General features: G+C 40.0%; 1 protein-coding gene across 1 annotated transcript in view; it reads right to left on the reverse strand.

Annotated features, from left to right (window-relative positions):
• Positions 1-1,090: 1,090 nt before the first annotated feature.
• The window catches only part of SPARCL1 (SPARC like 1), a 56,881-nt gene continuing 45,377 nt past the window's right edge, over positions 1,091-12,594 (reverse strand). Inside the window, exons 8-11 of the mRNA XM_030819109.1 lie at positions 10,469-10,605; positions 8,097-8,245; positions 7,154-7,302; positions 1,091-1,555 (exon numbers count right to left, since the gene is read on the reverse strand). Coding sequence (XP_030674969.1) covers positions 1,527-1,555; positions 7,154-7,302; positions 8,097-8,245; positions 10,469-10,605 — 464 coding nt within the window. The 3' untranslated portion in view covers positions 1,091-1,526. The remainder of the gene's footprint in view (positions 1,556-7,153; positions 7,303-8,096; positions 8,246-10,468; positions 10,606-12,594) is intronic.

A 12,594-nucleotide genomic window follows, 5' to 3' on the forward strand; every position in this document is an offset into this window, starting at 1 on the left:
ATCTTTCGTTTCAGCTAGAAAAATATTTTCTAAATAAAATATTTTTTAAAATTTTTAAATATTTTTCTAAATAAAAAGAAAATAAAAAACCATTTTCTTTCAAATAGTCAAAGTGGGCGACATGCCCTTTTATTGCCTTACTTCAGAACTTGGAAAACTATATTATGATGTCATGTTTTTGTGATCTAGCTTTTACTGTAATAGTTACCAAAGAAGAGCCCAAATAAAAACACAAATTTTTGCTCATGACAGGTTTTTTGCTATCAATTTATATAATAATATTTAATCTCTTTCTACATTGGACATCAAGACACTTTATGGCCCTCTACCTGTTTTACCCTTACATTTTCTTTATTTTGAGGCAATGAATATGTAGAAATTTTTGCAGGGCTGCCCTCTTCCCCAGCACACATGCTCAACTGCACAAACAGTTAGAATTAGTTGGATCAAGCAGTGCGTAATCTTTCACATTTTATTTTCATTTATTTATTTTTTGAGACAGGGCCTTGCCCTGTCACTCAGGCTGGAGTGCAGTGGCGCAATAGCTCACTGCAGCCTCGACCTACTGGGTTCAAGTAATTCTTCTACCTAAGTCCACCAAGTCCCACCAAGTAGCTGGGACCACAGGTGCATGCCACCATGCCTGGCTATTTTTTTATGTTTTCATAGAGACAGAGTCTCTCCATGCTGCCTAGGCTGGTCTTGAACTCCTGACCTCAAGGAATCCTCTCACCTTGGCCTCCCAAAGTGTTGAGATTATAGGTGTGAGCCTCTGCACCCAGCTTGTTCTACATTTTAAATCAAATTTGGTAAAAAAGCACTTGAATTTATTTTTTTTCTGTTTAAACTTATATAATGATGAAGGACGTTAATGAGCAGCTCTTATCTTACCACTGAGTATTTGTTTCCTCTAAGAGATGTCTCACACTTTTTCCTCAACCACACACACACACACACACACACACACACACACACTTAAGGTAGTAGGGTTTAGGAAGCACAATTATAATTTGACATGAAGTGTGAGTCTTGGGTTGATCTTTCACATTTGATTGTCTAAATAATAACCGGAAATACACTTGAATAAGCATTTGGATTTTTATGGACTCTTTATTAGGGTATTAAGATATTGAAAATAATACACATAAACCACAAAAGAGTAGCATTCCATTTTCTTGAAGTGCACATGATATTATGAACAATACAAACGCATTATTTTTATCATTAATAGTTTTATCATTAATTATCTCATAAGTCGATGCAGAGAGGGAAATTACTATGAATTAAACTTCTGTTCACAATGTACAGTATTTTGCATATGTTGACTTTACTTAATTTTACATTTTTATTTCCAAAGTTAATGTTAAATACCTGGTGTATAGGTTGTTATCAAGCAATTACTCTCATTGTCATACATGCAAACATTTTGCTAAATATAAATCTACAAGTATCAACAGCTGCATATATTTCTGAAGTGGTTAGAACAGAGGAGGATGCAGGAAAGTTGAGTTCTTTAAAATCTTCATTCAAAACAAGAGATTTTCATCTATGTCCTCTATAAAAAACAAGAAGCAAAACAACACTTTTAGAAAGTAGCCAGAGTAGTAGCACAAACAATATTAGAGTTGGGGGATTAGAGAAACCATCTAATAAGGCAGTATAATGGTGATCCTCAACTCTGGTAGGGCATCAACATCACTCATGAACTTTTACAAATATATATTTTTAGGCCTCACCTCTGGACTCTACAATCAGAATCTCTAGGGGTGGACTAATGGCATGTAGACATTGAGAAAACTCTGCAGGTAATTTGGCTGCAGGGTTGAGAACCACTGATAGAGGAAGAGCAGGTTAATGGGAGGTCCAGCCAAGAAGTGCCAAGTATACTAATCTAGAAGGTGAGCTGAAATATAATGGAAATAAATAGAAGTGTAGTGCCAGGTAAATCCAGTTTTTAATTGAGTAGCTTGTGAAAGAAATTGCTGCCATACCTGTGGAAGAAGACAGCAGCCTCTAGCAAATATAAGATCACTCCTTACCAACATGGCCCACCCTAACAAACTGTTATACTACTCTGTGTGGGCACTAGGTAATTTTCCTGCTAATAATCTTTATCTAGCCCAGAGAATGGGAAAGATTATGGACTTTGATTTTTTTTTTTGAGTACTGGCTTCATATGAAAAATGGAGATAATAGCTTCATTACTTACACATTTACTTATATTTGCACCCATAGCCTTTGTCTTCTTTCTGTTGCTCAGATAAGAGATTGTCCTTTTTCTTGACGTTAAGGCTAATTCCTCTACCTATGCTCAAGATCTCTTCTGACCTTCACAAGATTCTCCTTTTACTTTCCTCTTTTTTTCTTACATCCTTCTTCCACCTTTCCTTTTTTACTAGACCCTTCCATTAGCATTTAAATATGCTTCATATTTAGCCTCTAGAACAGTGCCTGCATTTATGTAGACCATCTGTAAAGATTTCTTTTTTTTTTTTTTCAACGGAGTCTTGCTCTTTGACCCAGGCCGGACTGAAGTGGTGCTATCTTGGCTCACTGCAAGATCTGCCTCCCAGGTTCACGCCATTCTCCTGCCTCAGCCTCCCGAGTGGCTGGGACTACAGGTGCCCGCCACCGCGCCCGGCTAATTTTTTGTATTTTTAGTAGAGACGGGGTTTCACCGTGTTAGCCAAGATGGTCTGGATCTCCTGAACTCATGATCTGCCCGCCTCGGCCTCCCAAAGTGCTGGGATTACAGGCGTGAGCCACTGCGCCCGGCCTGTAAAGATTTCTTGAGCAAATGAATGAATAAATGAAAGGAGTGCTCAAATCTCTTTTATTCTAAAAAATGCTCCCCTTATTCTGTATCTTTTCTAGGTCTTTCCTGCACTCAAACATTCACTCCTTACCCTTTCTCACCTCCCTTTTCTTCTCAACCTATAGAATGTGACTTCCATCTCTACCATTCCACCAAAACTAACCAAGGCCACCCAGGATATCCTTATTTCTTTCATCTTCTTTGACATCTCAGTTGCATTTGGCACTGTTAATCTCTTCCTCCTCTTTGAAACACCTCCTTTGCATGGCACTATCCTGGTTTTCTTCCTTCATTTCAGGAGAAACTTCATTCTCCTTACTGAATTCTTTCTTCCTCTCCTATCCATCATCTAGATGTTGTTGTTTCTCAGTGCAGTATTCAATCCTAGATCCCTTTTCATGTAAATCAATGCGTTTTCCTTGGGAGAATTAATTCCCTTCCCTGGTGTCAATTATTCTTTATATGCTTATAATCCTCAAATATGCATTTCAGTTCCAAAACCCTGTCTTGAGATATAAGCGGCCAACAAATATATATAAAGTTCCATGTTACTAATCATCAGGAAAATTTAAATCAAAGCCATCTCACAATGAGATGCCATTTCACACCAGTCAGAATGGCTATAATTAAAAAGTCTAAAAACAACATGCTGGTGAAGCTGCAGAGAAAAAGGAATGCTTAGACACTGGTAATGTAAATTAGTTGAGCCACTGTGGAAAGCAGTTTGAAGATTTCTCAAAGAACTTAAAACAGATCTACTATTCAACCCAGCAATCCCACTACTGGGTATATTTATAAAAAAATCCTTTTACTAAAAGGACACATGCACTCATGCTCGCTGCAGCACTATTCACAATAGGAAAGACATAAAATCAATGTAGGTGCCCATCAGTGGTGGGCGTGGTAGGGATAATGGTAGTTTTGATGGAGTGGTAGACATAATGGCCAAACCACAATTACTTTGGCATGAAACTAACACTTAGGAGACAACCTAATACTTTACAATTCAACGTATCTAAAATGGAATTTGTCATTTACTCCAAATCCACTTCTGTTCTTGTGTTTTCTCAGTGGAAGGTGCCTCTATTTACCTCTATTTACCCTGCCTGTTCTGAGCCAGGGACCTAGGCATTGCACTTCTCTTTTCAATCTCTCACCTGTCTGCTCTCTGCTCCCACATATTTCCTATCAAATATTGTCTTATTTCCACATGCTATACATTTGAGTATGCTTATGTCTTAAAATATATCTTGAATATGTTTACTTCTCTTTTTTTTTTCCCCTTTGGTCACTCCCCTAGTTCAAGTTCTCATCAGCTCTCGCCTGGGTTTACCACAATATTCTCTCAACAGTTCTTTGGCCCCACCACAATGTAACCAGGGGAATCCGTCTTAAATACAAACCCAGGGAAATCACTGGCTTGTTTGAAACACTTTGGTGATCCCCCAGTACTCTTAGGATAACGTCTTTAAATGGCTTAGGGGAACTTGCGTCATCTGAGTTGTTTACCCTGTTAGTCTCACTTGGAGGGTTTTCTGACGATTAGCATGGGTATGTGTCAATGCATGGTATGTATGGGCACAAAATAAATGAGGACTCCTGCACCTGTTACCTGACCCATTTTTACAGATAAGGAAAATGAGACTCACTGAGGATAAGCAACATGCCCTAATTCACACAGCTAGTTAATAACAGCTATGTGAGGAATATATGAGCACATCTATCACAGGCAGTTAAAATTCAGGAAAACATTGGCTAAACTTTATCTTCTCCTTCTGTAGATTTCTCAGCCTTGAAGGAAAGAAGGGTATACTTACAAATAGATTTGTTTTTCTTTAGCTACATTCCAAAGCAGTAAGTTGTTTACATGTTCTGACTGAATATTTAATATCTGCTTTATTGGTTTGTTATGTGATAATTTTTTCCTTTCTTCAAAATAAGGCAATGTTGGCCAAACCACAGAGCACAAACAAGATCATTAGCAGCTTTGTAAATGACTGGACTTTAAGTCCTTCCTGCTTCTCCCAGACAACCGCCCAGTGGAGCCTGGGTGAGCTTACACACTGAAGAGCTGCCAGAAGCTTTGCGAAAGGCAGAATGAGATGCAGCTGGTTTTCTTAAGTAAAATGGCCTCTGTTTAAATTCGCCTTTTTATCAGTCCTTTAAAATCACATGTCATATAAACAGGCATTCATAAATACATCCCATCCCAGCTGAGTTTTCCCCTCTAGATAATGGTGGGCAGGGCAGGACAGAAGGATATATTTGAATTTTTATAAGTACTCTGCTTGTATCATAGATGTTAGAAAGACAATTGACATCCAACCCCCCCGTGGTCTCCTTCTCCTCCTCCTGCTGTAGCAGGATTGGTCAGTGTGACCAATAGAATGAGGCAGAAGTCATGATATATAACTTCTGAGGTTAGGTTATAAAAGACATTGGGGCCTCAGTCTTGGCTTTTTTCTCTCTTTCTGCCTGGTCACTCGCTCTGGAGGAAACTAGATACCATGCTGTGGGCAGCCCTGTGGATGAGATGCCTACACGATGGGATACTGAAGGCTCCTGCAAAGAGCCATGGGAGCGAGCTTAGAAGTAGACCCTTAGCCGCAGTCAAGCCATCAGATAACTGCCGCGCTGCATGACCCCTTGACCACAACCTAATGAGAGATCCTAATCCAGAGCCATCCAGGTTAGTTACTGTGACATTCCTGACCCTTGGAAACCGTGAGAAAGAATTTAACCTGTTAAGTTGTGGGGTGATTCACTATGCAGCATAGACAACTAATACACAGAACTAGGTACTTACAAAAATATACATCCTTTCACAGAATGTTTATTTCACAGAATGATATTGCAAGGAAAAGGACTGACCCTCTCTGCTTACCTATTTATTAATAAGTAAATCCTCATACTTTCACCTCTTCCTCTCTAATTTCAAGGCCTTCTACTTATGCATGGGGGATATTTTAAAAATGAAGTTTGCACAAGTTATTTCTTTTTGGGAACTTCCGACGTTTGATGAACTGACTTTCTTTAACGGCTTAGCTGCATGTTTATCCCAAGGGTATACTGTAAACATGAATGAAATCTCTGTTTCAGAGATTTGATGTTCACTGTTAATTTATGTTCTGTGAGTGGTATTTTTCTTATTTATTTATTTTAATTGACAAATAAAAATGGTATGTATTTATCATGTAAAACATGACCTTTTAAAATATATATACATTGTGGAATGGCTAAATTGATCTGATTAACGAATGCATTACCTCATATACTATCATTTTTGTGTGTGTGTGGTGAGAATTGCGAGTAGATTTGAATGCTCATTGTTTGAACATCTTTCATTTTTTTTTTTTTTTTTTTTTGAGACCAAGTCTCACTCCATCACCCAGGCTGTAGTGCAGTGTTGGGATCTTGGCTCACTGCAACCTCTGCCTCCTGGGTTCAAGCAATTCTCCTGCCTCAGCCTCCCGAGTAGCTGGGATTACAGCACGTGCCACCAAGCCCGCCTAATTTTTGTATTTTTAGTAGAGGCGGGGTTTCACCATGTTGGCCAGGCTAGTCTCTAACTCCTGACCTCATGTGATCCACCCACCTCGGCCTCCCAAAGTGCTGGAATTACAGGCATGAGCCACCGTGCCCAGCCTTTCACATCTTAATTAATGAAAACATACCTGCTCATAAAATTCAAGTCTAACTTAAGGAAAGAAAAGGAAACATATTAAGACATAACCCAGCAAAACAAGCATCTAAATTTAATTTCCTCCACTGCAGGAGTAAAGAAAGAATACTCTGATCTACCCTCCCACAGCTCCCATTCATTGAGGATGAAGCCATGGGTGAGTTTTGGGTTAAAGGATTATCCTGGCACTAATTGTGATGTAAAATCCAGTCTTCAGTGTGTTGGTAATGGATTCTGAGATGTTCTGACATCTCCCATTGTCAGAAATGGGCTTGCTTTTTTATTCTTTACGTGTAATTTTGAAAAGTTTTGCCCAAGACCCAGGTTAAGGTAGGATATGAAATAAGGAAGGACACAAAGCCTGCTGAGATTTGGCCCAACTCTGGATTCACACATCTTTTTAGGCTTAGCTGACTGTTGAGACCTCAATGCATGTTCACCCTTGCTACCCTTTGAAAACAGTGCCATAAAGGTAGTAAGAAGTGAGTTCGCAATGACAGCATGTGCACCAAGGGAGTCCTATCTGGGAAGCTGCCACCTTTTTGTTTCTAGCTTCCAATTTGAACATGTGGCAGGCCTCTCTATGAAGCATGCAGGGCTTAGGGCTTGTCTGGGGGAAGAAGACATCCCTCTTCTTTGGCTGGTGATGAATTTACCTTCTTTAATTCCAAAGCAGTGGCCCCACTCCTTCAGGGTGATGTGCTTATCCTTGTTGGGGTCACACTCCTCAAAGAAACGGGTTATGCAGTGTTCCATGGGCACCAGAGATGCTCGCAGAGGAGCAAGTTCAGAATGTGTCAAGACTCTGCAATGAAATACATGGCATCCTATTAATTGAGTAGCTTGTGCATGAAGATTTAACTCTGAGGCTCACCAAGGACATTTTTCTCCCATAAGATGGCTGTATATGTGATATAAATAGAATACCGATAAAAACTGCCAACGAAATAAACTGTTTGTGGGTCAGGTTGACAGCTTTTGGGATGTCGATTCACAAGGTTTCTGTCTTCACAGGAATGTCCTTCCCCCACCCTAAATCTATAGGGGTGTACCCAGCAGTCATGTTGGTACAACCTGGTTCTCATCCACTGGCCATACCTGATTGTTTTAGATGTAGTCACTTGACCCGCATTGGGCCAATCTTGGGAATTTAGGATCAAGAATGAGAAAGTTGAAGGAGTCTCTGTGGGAAGCTGGACCTTAACATGTAAACTTGGGAGCTGTGGTGTAGCCATATTGTGCTATCTTCATAGCAGCTTTTTTTTTTTAATGAATATTACATAGCTTTGATGATTGCGATAAGGGGACTTCAAAAAGTTCATTGAGAAATGGAATTAAAAGATAAAATTATAAAACATAAACTTTATCAACATAAGCTCTATCAAGTTCCAGACTTTTTTTTTTTATTATTATTATACCTTGAGTTCTAGGGTGAATCATACACAGCAGCTTTGTGTTTAGACTCCTAACCAGGCATTTCAGTATTCTAAAATGGAACTGGGAAATGTCCCAAATCTGTTTAGATTTTCCTTTTGCATAGATATGTAGATATTTTATCAGAGAGATAAATCTAGAAATGGAAAGGTAAAGAGTTCTTACCTATCCATAGGGTGTTGGTCAAGTTCACTAAACTGCCAGTGCACAGGATACACATACATGTGGTAGTTTTTCTTAAAGTCCCTTAAGAGAAGATCAATGGGGTGGTCCCCAGCCAAGAGCCTCTTTTCATCCAGGTAAATTTTCTTGACCTGGGATTAGGAAGGCAGAAGACTGTCAGAGAATCAGACAAATGTAATGGACTCGTCACTTGCTAAACTTTACGTGAAGAGTGACAGTAACATGATAGGAGAAAACAAGCTCAGGACATCATGTGCAACCAAATGAAATTCCTTCCAACTAATACTACAGGCCTTTCTCATGTCTACACAGAATAGCACCTGATGTAAGAATCCTCTGGTTTTTAGAAGAAATTTAAATCTTTTTTAAACTTTTAAATATTGTAAGTATTTTTTGCCTCTTTCTTTTAACCAAGTAATGTTCACTGCATTTCTTTTTAAAACTATGAGGTTTTAATGAAAAGGGCTGAATTGACTTAGGCGATTAGTTAGTGAAAAGTGCTGCTCCTTCCCCCAATGACAGAGTCCATTCTTAGTTTTCTAGGTCATCCATCCAGTGCCCACTCAGTCTTGCTTTTGCCCTGGTGTGTTACTGCTTGGCCAGCCCCATTGAAATTTCCCTGTTTCATAGCTAATACCCTCAAGGCTCTCTGTGACAAGGTATTCAAGATGGGGGCTAGAAATTATTGTTGAGCAGTGAATGTGAAACTCTCAGCTTGTGAAGTTGACTCTTATTTCACTGAGTAATTGGAAGCAAACAGAACCTCCACCTGCTCCCAGAACCACAACTTTGCTCCCTGTGACCTTCCTGTGCTCCTAACCTAAGTCCAATCCCTCTCATCTGGGTGGGACATGTATCGAAGAACGCCCTCTGGCAGTTGTGCGCATTCTCTGCTGCCCACTAATATTTCCTTCTTGACTGGGTTATTTCCAGAAGCATACAAACATCCTCTACCATATCCCACTGCTAGGTGGGACTCCTTTTTTTTTTTTTTTTTTGAGACAGAGTCTCGCTGTCTCCCAGGCTGGAGTGCAGTGGCGCGATCTCGGCTCACTGCAGGCTCCGCCCCCCGGGGTTCACGCCATTCTCCTGCCTCAGCCTCCTGAGTAGCTGGGACTACAGGCGCCGGCCACCACGCCTGGCTAATTTTTTGTATTTTTAGTAGAGATGGGGTTTCACCATGTTAACCAGGATGGTCTCGATCTCCTTACCTCGTGATCCGCCCGCCTCAGCCTCCCAAAGTGCTGGGATTACAGGCGTGAGCCACCGCGCCCGGCCTAGGTGGGACTCTTGAACTCACTTTCCCCTCCAGCTGCCACCCCATTTCTCTTTATTAATTCATAGCAAAACTCCTTGAAAGGATTGTCTATACTTGCTGCATCCACATCCTTCCTCCTAGTCTCTGTTGAACTCTGTCCACTGGAGCTTCCCTCCTGAAACATGCTCCCACCCCAGGAACAGCTCCTATCAAGGTCAACTATGACCTTGACATGCTAAATCTCTGGCCAATTCTCAGTCCTCAGCTCTCAACCTATGAACAGCATCTGACACAGTTAATGCACACCCTCCTTCTTGTTTTATTTGTCTTCACACCATGTTTAATCCCAACTGACATACTTATACATATATTTGCTGATTTGGTTATATTTACATAAATGCTCATTTTACTATATATAATTGCATATATGCATATATGTGTATATATACACATATGTGCATATACAAACATTACACACACACACACATATATACTTATTTGTTTAGAGTCTGTCTCTTCACCCAGAATGTAAACTCATGAAGGCAGAGATTTTCTTTTCGTTGCTGTATCTCCAGTATTTAGGTCAATTTCTGGCACCCAGGATGCACTCAATAACTATCTGGTGAATGAATTTCTATCTGGAACTATCTGGAAGCTTCTGGAATCAATGTTCTGTGCTTTTTAATCTTGATATATTACTGATATTTTGAGTAATGGGTTTACTTTATATCATACATCTATGTCTGGCCTATGAGAACAAAACAAACGCTTAGATTTAAATAAGATGTTTGGACTGACTATATCAATGCTAAATTTATATTAACTTTGCTCAACCAGAGCTTGCTCTAGGTAGGAATTGAAGAGCCCTAATTCAGGCCACTGACCATTGGGAAGAATGGGGCGGTATGGTGGTGTCTGAAACCTTGTGGCATGAATGGTGGCATCTATTATTTTGTTAAGCCACATGGGCTAACCGGGCGTGGGGAAGCACAGTGGGCTTTTGCCAGTATGCAGAGGTAGGTAGCCCCCCCACCACATCTTTCTTCCTCATGCCCTGTAGACAGAAATTGAAGAAGCTAACCTGTGGATAACTTACTTTATTTCTCTGCTTCTCATTTAAATAGCCAGCGTGTTCAGAGTTGGCTTCATAAAGCTGCATGAGGATATTCTTGAGCCAGTCTCTCATCCGTAGAGGAAACTGAATCACTTCAAAGTCCGTACAAGTAGGAATAGCTGTTACAAGCAGAAAACGTACTGTAATCTTTGGGCTTATTCGTGTCCTATGGCAAGTCCTCATAATAGGAGGCTTAACAACTTCTGGCAACTGACAGAGCTTTCTCAGGGCCCCATTATTATGACAGTGGTCCTCAGCCCTGGCAGCAGCACAACAGAATTGCCTGGGGTTTTAAAAAACATACCAAATGCCAGCTTCCAATCAAGTAAATTCTGATGTGATTGGTCTGGTGTGAAGTCTGGGCATCAGGATGTTTTTAAAGCTCCAAGATCTATTTGGATGTGCAGCTAGGCCCCAGAATCACTGCTGTAGAATCAGAGTTGAAATTTGTAGGTGGAGGGCACAAGTGCTATTGAATAGAGAAAAAGGTAGATATTAGCTGATACTACGGTAAGAAATAATGCTAAATCTCAGTGGCTTAAAGAAACAAAAGTCAATTTTGCAATCCTGCTACAAGTCCAATACAAGTTGGCAGGAGGGCTCTGCTCATTGCAGTCTCCCCGGAGCTCAGGATCACTGCCGTTTTTTTTTTTTTTTTCTTAATTATACTTTAAGTTCTGAGATATATGTGCAGAATGTGCAGGTTTGTTACATAGGTATACACGTGCCATGGTGGTTTGCTGCACCCATCAACCCATCATCTACATTGGGTATTTCTCCTAATGCTGTCCCTCCCCTAGTCCCCCAGCCCCTGACAGGCCCTGGTGTATGATATTCCCCTCCCTGTGTCCATGTGTTTTCACTGTTCAACTCCCATTTATAAGTGAGAACATGCAGTGTTTGGTTTTCTGTTCCTGTGTTAGTTTGCTGAGAATGATGGTTTCCAGCTTCATCCATGTCCCTGCAAAGGACATGAACTCATCCTTTTATGGCTGCATAGTATTCCATGGTGTATATGTGTCATATTTTCTTTATCCAGTCTACCACTGATGGGCATTTTGGTTGGTTCCAAGTCTTTGCTATTGTGAACAGTGCTGTAATAAACATATGTGTGAATGCGTCTTTATAGTAGAATGATTTATAATCCTTTGGGTATATACCCAGTAATGGGATTGCTGTATCCAATAGTATTTCTAGTTCTAGATCCTTGAGGAATTGCCACACTGTCTTCCACAATGATTGAACTAATTTACTCCCACCAACAGTATGAAAGCGTTCCTATTTCTCCACATCCTCTCCAGTATCTGTTGTTTCCTGACTTTTTAATGATCACCACTCTAACTGGCGAGAGATGGTATCTCATTGTGGTTTTGATTTGCGTTTCTCTAATGACCAGTGATTATGAGCTTTTTTTCATATGTTTTTTGGCCACATAAATGTCTTCTTTTGAGAAGTGTCTGTTCATATCCTTCACCCACTTTTTGATGGGGTTGTTTTTTTCTTGTAAATTTGTATCAGTTCCTTGTAGATTCTGGGTATAAGCCCTTAGTTAGATGGACAGATTGCAAAAATTTACTCCCCTTCTGTAGGTTGCCTGTTTACTCTGATGATAGTTTCTTTTGCTGTGCAGAAGCTCTTTAGTTTAATTAGATCCCATTAGTCAATTTTGGCTTTTGTTGTCATTGCTTTTGGTGTTTTAGTCGTGAAGTCTTCGCCCATGCCTATGTCCTGAATGGTATTGCCTAAGTTTTCTTCTAGGGTTTTTATGGTTTTAGGTCTTATGTTTAAGTCTTTAATCCATCTTGAGTTAATTTTTGTATTAAGTGTAAGGAAGGGATCCAGTTTCAGTTTTCTGCATATGGCTAGCCAGTTTTCCCAACACCATTTATTAAATAAGGAATCCTTTCCCCATTGCTTGTTTTTGTCAGGTTTGTCAAATATCAGGTGGTTGCAGATGTGTGGCATTATTTCTGAGCCATCTGCTCTGTTCCATTGGTCTATATATCTGTTTTGATACCAGTATCATGCTGTTTTAGTTACTGTAGCCTTGTAGTATAGTTTGAAGTTAGGTAGCATGGTGCCTCCAGCTTTGTTCTTTTTGCTTAGGA

Source organism: Nomascus leucogenys, chromosome 9 (assembly GCF_006542625.1).
Source record: "Nomascus leucogenys isolate Asia chromosome 9, Asia_NLE_v1, whole genome shotgun sequence".
Classification (NCBI taxonomy): domain Eukaryota; kingdom Metazoa; phylum Chordata; class Mammalia; order Primates; family Hylobatidae; genus Nomascus; species Nomascus leucogenys.